Below are 14,689 nucleotides of genomic sequence, written 5' to 3' on the forward strand. Positions count from 1 at the left end.
AGGCAAAGAGGTCTTGCATTCCTCTCACACACAACCCACTGGAATCCCAGAGAAGGGATTAATTAACTCCTAGGTCTATAGTAACACTTGTTCATGCAACCCTAGCAAGTGGAAAAGTTGAAACTGATAATAGGTGCTTGGATGGAGTTGTAGGAGGAATTAATTTACAGGTGTTTCCAGCTTCACTATTGTTGGGAAAAGCCCCGGAACAATTTATTTTGTGGTTACAATCACTGTATAATTACTATATTAAACATTTGTTTTCTCCAGATGTATAGCATCTCTCACGATCAGGTTGATAATAATGAGAATTATGATTTATCTGAAAAGAGGCTGAAGCCAGTATTACGATAAAATGCCGAATCCATTTTTCTGCAGATATTTGGCTCGAATAATAACATTATTAACATAATCATTGCTCGAATTGCAATTGTCCGTTCCGTCATAGACCTGGATATTCCTAACCTTGTGATGATAGGCACAAATCCCACCTGCAATGAGACACAAAGTAGTTAATACAGAATTAAAAACAAATAAATGTCAGCCAGAAACTGTGGCTTCAGCAAAAATCCATCTAATCGAACCTATAAAGTCTTTTGGAAAATGATGCATCGTGCTGTTGTGTAGCTGCATTTACAGAGTACTTGATTCTTAACATGGAGTTTGCAAACAACTTATTATTTGTTTATTTATTATTTATATTGCAATAGCATCCAAATGTGCTAGATGCTCTCTGAATGCAGATGGGAACATGGTCTTTACCTTTAAAAATTTATAGTCTAAAAAAGCAAAGACAGGTGAAGGATAAAGTAAAAAGATGCAACATACACCTGGAGTAACCAGAGTGATGACATACTTGTTCATTGCAAGCTCCCCCACTACTAGTCTTGTGTTCACAATTTAACTACGTCTTCTACCTCCCTACCACCTTTCCTTTTTATTGACATTTATATATCACAAGAACATTTCTCTTCATGTTTAGTCATGTAAAACCCTTGCCTTAAAAATATGATTTATTATTTGTATTACACTCCCTCTTGGAGGCCTCAATCAAGAAAGAGGCCCCACTGTGCCAGGCACAGCACAAAAACAGCCTCGAGTCTACAATCTAAAAAGACAAGCCAGAAAAGGATCTGAGCCTGTTTCAGTTCCAGGACCCTTACCCAGCAACATATGACTCCTCCAATCCACTTAACAATCAGTTCACTTCCAAGACAGACGGAATCACAGAATCTCAGAATATCAGGGTTGGAAGGGACCTCAGGAGATCATCTAGTCCAACCCCCTGCTCAAAGCAGGACCAATTCCCAACTAAATCATCCCAGCCAGGGCTTTGTCAAGCCTGACCTTAAAAACCTCTAAGGAAGGAGATTCCACCACCTTCCCAGGTAACCCATTCCAGTGCTTCACCACCCTCCTCATGAAAAGATTTTTCCTAATATCCAACCTTAAACCTTCCCCACTGCAACTTGAGACCATTACTCCTTGTTCTATCATCTAGTACCACTGAGAACAATCTAGATCCATCCTCTTTGGAACCCCCTTTCAGGTAGTTGAAAGCAGCTATCAAATCTCCTCTCATTCTTCTCTTCTGCAGACTAAACAATCCCAGTTCCCTCAGCCTCTGCTCATAAGTCATGTGCTCCAGCCCCCTAATCATTTTTGTTGCCCTCCGGTGGACTCTTTCCAATTTTTCCACAGTCTTCTTGTAGTGTGGGGCCTAAAACTGGACATAGTACTCAGATGAGGCCTCACCGATGTCAAATAGAGGGAAATGATCACGTTCCTCGATCTGCTGGCAATGCCCCTACTTATACAGCCCAAAATGCCATTAGACTTCTTGGTAACAAGGGCTCACTGTTGACTCATACCCAGCTTCTCGTCCACTGTAACCCCTAGGTCCTTTTCTGCAGAACTGCTTCCTAGCCATTTGGTCCCTAGTCGGTAACAGTGAATGGGATTTTTCCATCCTAAGTACAGGACTCTGCACTTGTCCTTGCTGAACCTCATCAGGTTTCTTTTGGCCCAATCCTCTAATTTGTCTAGGCCCCTCTGTATCCTATCCCTACCCTCCAGCGTATCTACCACTCCTCCCAGATGAGGAGAGACTTAAATCCTGATTCAGTTCCTCTGAACAAAATTGAGAGGTTTTTCCACTGCCTTGTATCAGATTCAGTGGGTATGTCTACACAGCAAAACAAACAAACAAACAAACAAACAAAACAAAAACAACCTGCAGCAGCAAGCCTCAGAGCCTGGGTCAACTGATTGGGGCTCATGGGGCTTGCTCTACAGAGCAAAAAATAGCAGTGCAGACACTCTGGCTCAGGCTGTAGCCTGGTCTCTGAAACTCGGCGAGGTGGGGAGGGTCTTGGAGGCCGGGCTACAGCCCGAGTGAGAACATCTGCTGGTTTTAGACCCACACCCTGAATTTTGCAAGCCCAAGTCAATTGACCTGGGCTCTGAGACTCAGTGATGTGACTTTTTCTTTGAAGTGCAGCCATATCCTGGTCAGCTAAGGCCTGATCCTTCATCCACAGAAGTCAGTGGATTATTGTCATTCAGTTCAGTGGAAGCTAGATCAAACCCCTAGCTGGTACTCTTCATCCAATCCTGAAATGAGTTAGTCATGCATAACTTTCTCTGTCCTCCCCAAGCCAACCTGCCATGCCATGGCAGAATCCCAGAATCCCACGATCAGCTAGTCAGCCCCCAAAGTGTTCTAGTTTCCCACTCAGCTGTGCTACAGGAAAGCTGTCAAGTATTTTAGGATCCAAATGTAGGTTATGGATTTTGGTGGAGGCTCTGTGCTCCACTGGCAAGGGCACTGCACTGAGTGTCAAGTTCTTTTGCTGGCTTTGTCACTGGCCTGCTCTGAGACATTGAGCAAGTTACTTCACTGCTCTGTGCCTCTCTTTTCCCTCCTTCCCCTCTTCTGGCTTGTCTTTTTAGATTGTAAGTTTGTTGGGGTTGTTTTTGTGCTGTGCCTGGCACAGTGGGGCCCCTTTCTTGACTGAGGCCTCCATGCGGGACTGTAATACAAATAATAAATCATATTTTTAAGGAAAGGGTGTTATGATTAAATACGAATAGAAATGTTCTAGAGATTTAAATGGCAATAAAAAGGAAATGTTTGTTTCCATGTAAACAGTCTACTACAGCCTTGCATAGTGTCAAGTATCAGAGGGTAGCCGTGTTAGTCTGGATCTGTAAAAGCAGCAAAGAATCCTGTGGCACCTTATAGACTAACAGACGTTTTGGAGCATGAGCTTTCGTGGGTGAATACCCACTTCCTCAGATGCATGTAATGGAAATATCCAGGGGCAGGTATATATGTGTGTGCTAGCAAGCAAGCTAGAGATAACGAGGTCAGTTCAATCAGGGAGGATGAGGCCCTCTTCTAGCAGTTGAGGTGTGAAAACCAAGAGAGGAGAAACTGGTTCTGTAATTGGCAAGCCATTCACAGTCTTTGTTCAATCCTGAGCTGATGGTGTCAGTTTCTCCTCTCTTGGTTTTCACACCTCAACTGCTAGAAGAGGGCCTCATCCTCCCTGATTGAACTGACCTCGTTATCTCTAGCTTGCTTGCTAGCACACACATATATACCTGCCCCTGGATATTTCCATTACATGCATCTGAGGAAGTGGGTATTCACCCACGAAAGCTCATGCTCCAAAACGTCTGTTAGTCTATAAGGTGCCACAGGATTCTTTGCTGCTTTTACAGATCCAGACTAACACGGCTACCCTCTGATACTTGACACCATGCAAGGCACTGCATTTAGCCGTATGGAATGGAAATCCATCAACCTCATGAAGAAACTTGCACAAATACAGACAGATATCATCTTCCTTTCCAAATGCAAACGGATGGACATCATACCAAATGGACTAAAGGTAAAAAATCCACTGCTATCTACATACTATACAGACCACAGTGAGAGATTATGCCATACTCTATCAAAAAAACTGAGGAACCACCTGATCAGCATCCTATACAGCAAACAGGAAAACATCAAAAAAGAGCTCTCCAACCTGGAGACTCTCATTAATAACCAAACTTCTATACAAACGGACTTCACTAGAATTAGACAGGAGATCTACCTTACTCACTTCACCTCTCTTCAAAGGAAAAAGGACTGTAAGCTGTCTAAACTCCTACCTGCCACATGGGGCCACAACAGTGGTACCCCTAACCCACCCAGCAATATCGTCAATCTATCCAACTACACACTCAGCCCAGAAGAAAAGTCTGTCCTATCTCGGGGACTCTCTTTCTGCCCTGCCACCCCCACCAACATGATACAGTTCTGTGGCGATCTGGAAGCCTACTTTCGCCGTCTCCGACTCAAAGAATACTTCCAGGACAACACTGAACAGTGCACTGATACACGGGTGCCCTCCCACCAACAGCACAAGAAAAAGAACTCCACATGGACTCCTCCTGAGGGTCGAAATGACAGCCTGGACCTATACATTGAATGCTTCCGCCGGCGTGCACAGGCAGAAATTGTGGAACAGCAACATCGCTTGCCTCACAACCTAAGTCGTGCAGAACGCAATGCCATCCACAGCCTCAGAAACCACCCTGACATTATCATCAAAGAGGCTGATAAAGGAGGTGCCGTTGTCATCATGAACAGGTCTGACTATCAAAAGGAGGCAGCCAGACAACTCTCCAATACCAAATTCTACAGGCCACTTCCCTCAGATCCCACTGAGGAATACACTAAGAAACTACAGCATCTACTCAGGACACTCCCTACACTAACACCAGAAGAAATCAACATACCCCTAGAGCCCCGACCAGGGTTATTCTATCTACTACCCAAGATCCACAAACCCGGAAATCCTGGACGCCCCATCATCTCGGGCATTGGCACTCTCACTGAAGGACTGTCTGGATATATGGACTCTCTACTCAGACCCTATGCCACTAGCACTCCCAGCTATCTCCGCGACACCACTGATTTCCTGAGGAAACTACAATGCATTGGTGACCTCCCAGAAAACACCATCCTAGCCACCATGGATGTAGAGGCTCTCTACACAAACATCCCACACACAGATGGAATACAAGCTGTCAGGAACACTATCCCTGATGATGCCACAGCACAACTGGCTGCTGAGCTCTGTGCCTTTATACTTACACACAACTATTTCAAATTTGATGACAATATATATCTCCAGATCAGTGGCACTGCTATGGGCACCCGCATGGCCCCACAATATGCCAATATCTTCATGGCCGACCTGGAACAACGCTTCCTCAGCTCTCGTCCACTCACACCCCTTCTCTATCTACGCTACATTGATGACATCTTCATCATCTGGGCCCATGGGAAGGAGACTCTGGAAAAATTCCACCATGATTTCAACAGCTTCCACCCCACCATCAACCTCAGCCTGGACCAATCTACACGGGAGGTCCACTTTCTTGACACCACGGTGCAAATAAGTGATGGTCGCATTAACACCACCCTATATCGAAAACCCACCGACCGCTATGCCTACCTTCATGCCTCCAGCTTCCATCCCGGGCACATCACACGATCCATTGTCTACAGCCAAGCACTGAGGTACAACCGCATCTGCTCTGACCCCTCAGACAGAGACCAACACCTACAAAATCTCCACCAAGCATTCTCAAAACTACAATACCCGCACGAGGAAATAAGGAAACAGATCAACAGAGCCAGACGTGTACCCAGAAGCCTCCTACTGCAAGACAAACCCAAGAGAGAAACCAACAGGACTCCACTGGCCATCACATACAGCCCCCAGCTAAAACCCCTTCAACGCATCATCAAGGATCTACAACCCATCCTGGACAATGATCCCACACTTTCACAGGCCTTGGGTGGCAGGCCAATCCTTGCCCACAGACAACCTGCCAACCTGAAACATATTCTCACCAGTAACTGCACACCACACCATAATAACTCTAGCTCAGGAACCAATCCATGCAACAAACCTCGATGCCAACTCTGCCCACATATCTACACCAGCGACACCATCACAGGACCTAACCAGATCAGCCACACCATCACTGGTTCATTCACCTGCACATCCACCAATGTAATATACGCCATCATATGCCAGCAATGCCCCTCTGCTATGTACATCGGCCAAACTGGACAGTCTCTACGGAAAAGGATAAATGGACACAAATCAGACATTAGGAATGGCAATATACAAAAACCTGTAGGAGAGCACTTCAACCTCCCTGGCCACACTATAGCAGACCTTAAGGTGGCCATCCTGCAGCAAAAAAACTTCAGGACCAGACTTCAAAGAGAAACTGCTGAGCTTCAGTTCATCTGCAAATTTGACACCATCAGCTCAGGATTGAACAAAGACTGTGAATGGCTTGCCAATTACAGAACCAGTTTCTCCTCTCTTGGTTTTCACACCTCAACTGCTAGAAGAGGGCCTCATCCTCCCTGATTGAACTGACCTCGTTATCTCTAGCTTGCTTGCTAGCACACACATATATACCTGCCCCTGGATATTTCCATTACATGCATCTGAGGAAGTGGGTATTCACCCACGAAAGCTCATGCTCCAAAACGTCTGTTAGTCTATAAGGTGCCACAGGATTCTTTGCTGCTACTACAGCCTTGGGAGCCCCAGCACAATAGCATTGTACAGTGCATGAGAACCAGAAAATATAGCCCAAAACAAAACTGTCAACAAAAAAGCACAGTGAAAAGTAAATCCAACTGGTAAATTAATTTCAGCTTTAAAAATATCAGCTATTAAAATCTTAATAATGTAATGACAGCGACTTTTTAATATATAATGTTTTATCTTGATAGTGTCCCTTTAACTTTACAGCACATACTGTACCTCTGAGATATTGTTGCGATGACCAGGTAGGGTACTTTGTCTGTAATGCCTTAATTCCTCTAACTAGAATAGTTGCACCTTGAGTTATATGATCTTCGCTATCCCAAGCTCCAGGAATCGAATTGTGGTGTGTATGAACCTAGAAGATTTAGACAAAAAATTCAGTTTCCTTAGAAACAAAAACACCACTTTTGTTTTCTGTTCTTTATATTTTTAGCCCCCAATTCAAGGACGTATCCTTATTCAGGACGACATTCAAGAACATGCACTGGTGTTTTCCTGAACAGGAATAGACTTAAGTATGTACGTAAGTGCTGTCCCGAACATATAAAGTAATTTGCTAAAGTAAAGCCTTAGTGCATAATATTTCTATTTCAGTACTTGGGATTTTTATTTTTCCTGGTCTTCCTTCTGTACCTGCATCAAGCCATATTGGGTTCTTTCACGGTTCCAGCCATCGACTAGAGTAGCTCCAACACGACTCTCCACAGATATGATTGCAGCAATGAGTGCTGGATCTATGCACAGATTTCTGGCAACTCTCATAATAGGGACTTTGTATCTCTGTAGACGTACTATGTCTATTTCAGCAAACTTTTCTGCAGCATGAACCCCTGTAGCAAATGCAAAGGTGAATGTGGTTTCTGCATGTAATTTTAAAAAAATCACTTTACAGATAAATTCCAAAGCAATCATTTGCTGATTAGAAAAATGCAGCCATTTAATGTGGATCAATATATCTGAAAAGCCAATGCAATCCTATTGATTTCTGAATATGGTTGATAGTTTTTGAAATCCAGAAAGCAATAACTATATATCTTTATATCTCTCTGAATCAGTAACAAAAGGGTTGGGGGGAGCCCCTGTAATTCTTAGGAAGCCTTTGATATCTCTTTCCTCCTTAACATTTTCCGATCCAGCCTTTTTTCAGACCTTCCTTTCAATAAAAATTTGACAACCCTGATTTTCAGAGATACTAAGCACCTACGGGTCACCGGTACTAGAGTACTTTTGAAAAACTATCCATAAATTTATGAGAAAGAGAAACACATGACGATAAATATGTTAAATGATTTGTATTTTAAAAAAGCAACACAGAAAGCTACATTAACACTTAAATCCCCCAGCAAGCAAATTTTAAAACAGTTGATAACATATGTATTTAACATAACTTACACTATGTAGCAGTTTTCAGCCCCATTTTATGAATTTACACTACATAGAGGAATCACTTCACACATCAGTAAAATACAGCCACCTCTGTTCAGAAGTGAAGTAATTGTTTAAGAGCATAAGGTAACAACACCGGACAGAAAGTGGAGAATACTGTATCCAATCAAAATTGCAAAGGGGAACTTAGGTTTACAAAATGGATTTATCCAATTTGGAGTTTGATCAAGACAAGGAGTTTAGCATACAAAACTTCATACAAAAGTTCTCTAGGATCTCTCATGATTAAATGTGGAAGGGAACTCTGTTTTACATCTCATCCCCCAAAAGTTACCTCCAGCCTCTTTATACGCTCTGGATCACTGGATCATTACTGACTCTGAAGGAAGAGTGCTATCTGCTGAATCACTTTCCTTCCATGATGTTCCGTGTAGGCCTCCTTTCCAAGTACCTACCCAGCCTGATGGTAGTGTAGTTAGATCATGAATGGGAAACAGAATGAAAGCAAAGAGAGGGAACCTCCCCCTTGAAACCTGACTGGCTTTTAATAGGGCCCACCACCCAATGCACTTCAGTCTTAATCTTCCAAGTTTATCTTCAGATCTTCAAGATATTACTTAAGGAGAAATACTGGCTCCATTGAAGTCAATGGGACTTTTGCCATGGACTCTCATTGGAGCTAGGATTTCACCCATAGCAAAATATTGGATGTTTTCTACATGTTGCAATAAAATGCTGATATTTCCTTTTCATTCTCTAACACATCTTCTTTTCCAAGCAGGAGTGCAAGTGAAAAGATTTCTTATCTACAAAACTTAATCTCCTCAAAAAAATGTAAAGGAAATTGGGAGAGAATTCCCAAGTTGGGGCACTCAAAGGAGGAGTAGGATTGCCCCAGCTCCAGAGTCACCCTCCTTTGATTTGAGCCTATAAAATATGTATTTGGCATGTCACAACTGGCCAGTTTGTTCAGCATGTCAAGACTCAAGTTGGATTCCAGGTGTCTTGTTTCCCAGTTGAGGAGGGGTCTGGGAGAGCGGAGGAAAGTGCATGCTCAGCACCTGTGTGGCGATAATGCCATTAAAAGCCTAGCTGATTAAGAAGCAGTGTTGCCCGGAAAGGGATCATGTCTGCTTCTCTTTGTTCAGAGGCTGATTGCTATAAATGTGGGACCTTAAAGGGGGTTCCTCAGAGACAAATACAGAAGATAGAGCTAAGACAGGCTGCCATTTGAAAACAGTAGGCCTTAACACTTGGCACTTCTCCTTGCCTTGTTTTGCAGACTCAGTATCACTGTCTACCCTCCAATTAGCTCTGTATTTCTGAGCACAAACAGAAGTGTCTGCACTGAAGTGCAGCCAATCAAGCAGTGAATGATACCTACCACAAGATGGGGTTTGTACAGCTCCGCAGGAAATCACAGGGGTTTCCATAGTACGTAAATCACCATAACATCCATAACTTACAGAAGGAGCTAAAAAGTTAAAGAGAGATATTAAAAATAAGATCTTAAGACTGTATTGCTCAGACTGTTGCAAGCATGAATTAAACTTATGCAGAAAGAACATCTCCACACTGACATTTCTGTTGTATTATACTAATTCATATTAATAGCACTATTAGCAGCATCAGCATCAATGGCACCTTCAACAAAATCTAATATCCATTAATTGCCTTTTTCTAATATTACATATTGAAGTCAGTAAAGCCAGGACAATTTTTATCAGCTGAGTATCATAGAATCATAGGACTGGAAGGGACTATGAAAGAGCATCTACTCCAGTCCCCAGCACTCATGGCAGGACTAAGTATTATCTAGACTATCCCTGACAGGTGTTTATCTAACTTGCTCTTAAAAATCTCCAATGATGGAGATTCCACAACGTCCCTAGGCAATTTATTCCAATGCTTAACCACCCTGACAGTTAGGAATTTTTTCCTAATGTCCAACCTAAACCTCTCTTGCTCCAATTTAAACCCATTGCTTCTTGTCCTATCCTCAGAGGTTAAGACAATTTTTTTTCTTCTCCTTCCTCCTTGTAACAACCTTTTACATACTTGAAAACTGTTATCATGTCCTCCCTCAGTCTTCTCTTTTCCAGACTAAACAAACCCAATTTTTTCAATCTTCCCTCATAGGTCATGTTTTCTAGACCTTTAATCATTTTTGTTGCTCTTCTCTGGACTTTCTCCAATTTGTCCACATCTTTCCTGAAATGTGGCTCCCAGAACTGGACACAATACTCCAGTTGAGGCCTAATCAGCGCAGAGTAGAGCGGAAGAATTACTTCTCATGTCTTGCTTACAACACTCCTGCTAATATGTCCCAGAATTATGTTCATATTTTTTGCAACAGCGTTACACTGTTAACTCATATTTAGCTTGTGGTCTACCATGACCCCCAGATCCCTTTCTGCAGTACTCCTTCCTAGGCAGTCATTTCCCATTTTGTATGTGTGCAACTGATCTTTCCTTCCTAAGTGGAGTACTTTGCATTTGTCCTTATTGAATTTCATCCTATTTACTTCAGACCATTTCTCCAGTTTGTCCAGATCATTTTGAATTTTAATCCTATCCTCCAAAGCACTTGCAACCCAGCTTGGTGTCATCTGCAAACTTTATAAGTGTACTCACTATACCATTACCTAAATCATTGATGAAGATATTGAATAGAACCGGACCCAGAACTGATCCCTGCGGGACTCCAATCATTATGCCTTTCCAGCATGACTGTGAACCACTGACAACTACTCTCTGGGAACAGTTTTCCACCCAGTTTTGCACCCACCTTATAGTAGCTCCATCTAGGTTGCATGTCCCTAGTTTGTTTATGAGAAGGTCATGCGAGACAGTATCAAGGTGTACCACATCAAGGTATACTAAAGTCAAGGTATACCACATCTACTGCTTCCCCCCGCCCCATCCTCTGAGAATTTATCTCCAGTGAGAATGGAAGACTGCCCATCTCCTATTGGCAATGGATCCTGTGTCTATCTGTGACACAGTGATATTTTGAAGGAAAAACAATGATTCGCTAGCTTGGGCCTTGCCAAATTGTTCTACTTTCTAGAAAGTGGGGAATTAACTGAACCCATCAGACAACCAACTGCATTTATGATCTTAGCTAAGAATTAACGTAAGTTGTTTTTGTGATCCTATTCTGCTGTCTAACCTATACTTTAGCATTTATAGTTTAATAGGCTTACGTGGAATGCAAGAAACCTCACACCCAAAAGATGAGTTACCCATATGATAGATTTTACAGCTCTATATAATAGGACAACTCAGATCTGATTGCATTCTCTCAGCCCTACAATAATCTCTTGCCAGCGTTGCTTTTGACTAGTGAAACAGAAATAACCCCCAAACTCACCAACAAGGGCAGCAAGGCCCAGAAACATCAGTGTTAGAAGCATGGGGATGGTTCTTCTCAGGCACCCAAGACAGTCTGAAAATTAATCAAACTCTGCAAACATGAAGAATTCAAGAAAGTTTCCAATGTTACTAAGTAAAAGTTCACCCACACAAATGGCAAATTTGACTCAAACCACATCCAAAGACAGGCTCATTGACTTTTTACCCAGTCTAGCACACACTTACTACTTAGGTCTGGACTTACTATTACATGGACTTCAGCATAATACACCCTGTACTTGATAGTATTTGAAGGATCAGACCATTATAGTCTGTCCCTGTACCCATTAAATCAGTAGCAAACATTTTCATAGAGCAGACCAATAATTAGGAGACTTTTTGGTACATATCATTGCTTTTTTCCATGAACAGGAATTGGTCATATAGTTACTTTTAACATATCTTATTTTTTTCCTCAAAGATTCCTTTTATATAAATCATTTTAGAAGTCCATCAGTTGCTTCATTATCCTTAAACAGACACACAATGACTAGATTACTACAAAGAGAACGTCACTATAAATAAAATTGAGGATTCCTCCTGCTCCGAGGGAGTACAACATGAATGAGTTCAGACTCACCTGTCTTCAGTCTGCCTTGTACTGCAAGACCAATCACTTAAAGAGCTTTATATATACTAAGGTGCCCCACCCTCTGGCTTTGGGAATGTTGAGTTCTACCTAGTGTGATGACATTTCCTGTAAAGTTAAAAAACTATAATAATAGTAATGCTTTGAACTCATATAATGCCTTTCATCCAAGGCTCTTAAAGCACTTCCCTTTATTATTTTATTAAGCCCCAGAATAAGCCAGTGAAGTACATAATATTATATCCTTTTTACACAGCTGATGCAAAATAAGTGACTTGCACGAAGTATAGCAGTGAGTCAGTAGGAGAGGCCACAATTGAATCAGAATGCTATTATTTTCCTGCTAGACCACACGGCTAAGAAGGTCTCTGGCCCACTGATGTTACTTTTCAATAAATCTTGGAACATTGGGGGAAATTCCAGAAGACTGGAAGAGTGCTAATGTTGTGTCAAAATTCAGAAAGGGCAAGTGGGATGACCCGGCTAACTACACAAATCAGTTAGCGTGACATCAATCCCAGGAAAAAATAATGGAAAAGCTGATACGGGATCCAATTAACAAGAAATTAAAGAATAGAAATATAATTAATACCAATAAACATGGTTTGATGGAAAATAACTCTTGTCAAACAAACTTGATTTCATTCTGCAAGGAAATTGCAAGTTTGGTTGATAAAGGTAACTGTGGGTATTCACCCATGAAAGCTCATGCTCCAATATGGCTGTTAGTCTATAAGGTGCCACAGGACTCTTTGCTGCTTAGGTGTAATGAACTTCGACTTTTGAAAGACATTTGACTTAGTACTGCATGATATCATGATTAAAAAGCTAGCATGATTCAAGATCAATAAAGTATATGTTACATTGATTAAAAACTAGCTCACTAATAGGTCTAAAAAAGTAGTTGTCAATGGGGAATCATTATCAGATAGAGGTGTGTCTATAGGGTTCCACTGCGATCAGTTCTGGGCCCAGGACTATTCGATATCTCTATCAGTGATCTGGAAGCAAATATAGAATCACTGCTAATAAATCTGCAAATCTAATATTTATTAGTGTATTTCAGGTCTCAGACTAAAGGGAGGCCCAGCCCAGTGATAGCAACAAAGGAAGCAAGAGCTTTTCTTGTAGTGCTGCTGCTGCTTGCGACCCTGCCTTCCCTTGGAATAGGCATGGGGAGAACAGTCTGGCATCGGGAGATGGGGACATCCTCAAAAACAATGAGGAGGTGGGGTTGCAAGCAACTAGGCCTCTGTATAGAGAGCACAATGTAAGGGGAGCCCCCAGGTGTGATCTTCCTTTCAAGGAACTGCCATTTGTGGCTCTTTTAAGCCTGGGAGCATCTAATTTTGGTAAACAGTCTAGTGAGAGCAGACCGGTCATGCCACCAGGTGAGCATAAACATTTTATCAGCTCATGTGATAGAAAGAATATTATGATGTCTAGATATGGAGTGGAACAGTCACTAGAGAGGTTTTTAAGGTCAAGTGTCAACCAGGGCCTAGCTCCTAGAGACAAGTGAGAATCTGAGTGTGTACAGACTTGGTTAAGCAATTTGTGGTGCATACTCAGATTCACAGATTTGAAGGCCACTGGGCACATAGTATCTTTGTTTTCACATATGCCAAGTGTTCTGTTCCTAATGAAAGACAACATTGAATCATGTACTATAATTTTATGTATTCATGTGAAAAAATCAATATAAGCAATAAAATAGGCCAGAAAATGCTTTGCGTCATGTACTAGTTTCTATATTTAAAAACAGTCAAGAAAATATTAATGTTTTTGTGGCACGTTGCTCAGATTGTGTTCTTGAATTTACTATTTCTGCGGTTATATGGCCAAAGAGGAAACACTCATTTACAAATCATCAGTTTACTAAGTAATATGCCCTGAATTATATTACAGAGCATGTGTTGCAGCTGTAGCAAGTAATAGTTTGTCATTAGCGAACATGTAATTACCACATGACCTTATGTTGTGTTTTAAATGACAGAACTGCAGCATATGTCACTGCAAGGTTATATTATTAATTAATGGTATGTCTAAGAACTTTGTCATGCTTAGATGAAAGATACAAAGCATTATTATAAATGTTACATTTAAAAGATTGTCCACACTTTGGAAACCGCATAAAGGAAATAATCTCAATTTTTTTCTAGGACAGCACACTATATAATTAACATGTAATTAATAAGGAGGAAAGACTGGGAGGGAGCTTATTTCTCTTGTGTGTTTTACAAGAATCTGATTTTCATGCACATGTAGTTCTAGGGAAAGCACCTATTTATTGCAAGCCATCGGGCCATGAAATAGCTTAGTTAAAACATTCTAAAAAAACACTTGAGAAAAGTCAGTTAGCAGCAATCATAATTCAGGGTAGAAAGTCTCAGGAGTAGAGTCCTGCAACAATAGTACCATCTAGAGGTTGCTCTGTGTGGGCTTTTTCAAAGTAATAGCTTTACTGGCTGTCTCACCTTTACCAGCCTAGTCTTGGACATCTGTAAACATAGGCATGCTTGCAATAAAATCCACCCAACTGAAGCAGAGTGCTTCTTCGAAGGTATATTCTGGCCAGCTCTATTTAGATTATACTTATTGCTTTAAACTTTTGTTATCAGCTCCAGAGCTGAGATAAATTAATGAAAGTGAATCTGCAGATAATTCC

At 41.6% G+C, this 14,689-nt stretch overlaps 1 protein-coding gene across 1 annotated transcript; it reads right to left on the reverse strand.

The window, feature by feature from the left end:
* Positions 1-345: 345 nt before the first annotated feature.
* On the reverse strand, positions 346-9,451 carry LOC127043525 (lysozyme g-like). Its single transcript, XM_050937402.1, has 4 exons — positions 9,403-9,451; positions 7,266-7,492; positions 6,849-6,987; positions 346-491 (listed from the first exon to the last, which is right to left on the reverse strand). Exons 1-4 carry the CDS (start codon positions 9,449-9,451, stop codon positions 346-348), a joined length of 561 nt encoding a protein of 186 aa, XP_050793359.1.
* Between the last annotated feature and the right edge of the window lie 5,238 nt (positions 9,452-14,689).

Source organism: Gopherus flavomarginatus, chromosome 1 (genome assembly GCF_025201925.1).
Source record: "Gopherus flavomarginatus isolate rGopFla2 chromosome 1, rGopFla2.mat.asm, whole genome shotgun sequence".
Classification (NCBI taxonomy): domain Eukaryota; kingdom Metazoa; phylum Chordata; order Testudines; family Testudinidae; genus Gopherus; species Gopherus flavomarginatus.

Excerpts from the sequence above, each read along its gene's own strand:
- LOC127043525 (XM_050937402.1), bottom strand. The coding sequence starts at position 9,451 with ATGGAAACCCCTGTGATTTCCTGCGGAGCTGTACAAACCCCATCTTGT. Across the intron at positions 6,988-7,265 it reads CCCAATATGGCTTGATGCAG|GTTCATACACACCACAATTC; the intron begins GTACAGAAGGAA and ends TAAATCTTCTAG. Across the intron at positions 492-6,848 it reads ATCGCAACAATATCTCAGAG|GTGGGATTTGTGCCTATCAT; the intron begins GTACAGTATGTG and ends GTCTCATTGCAG.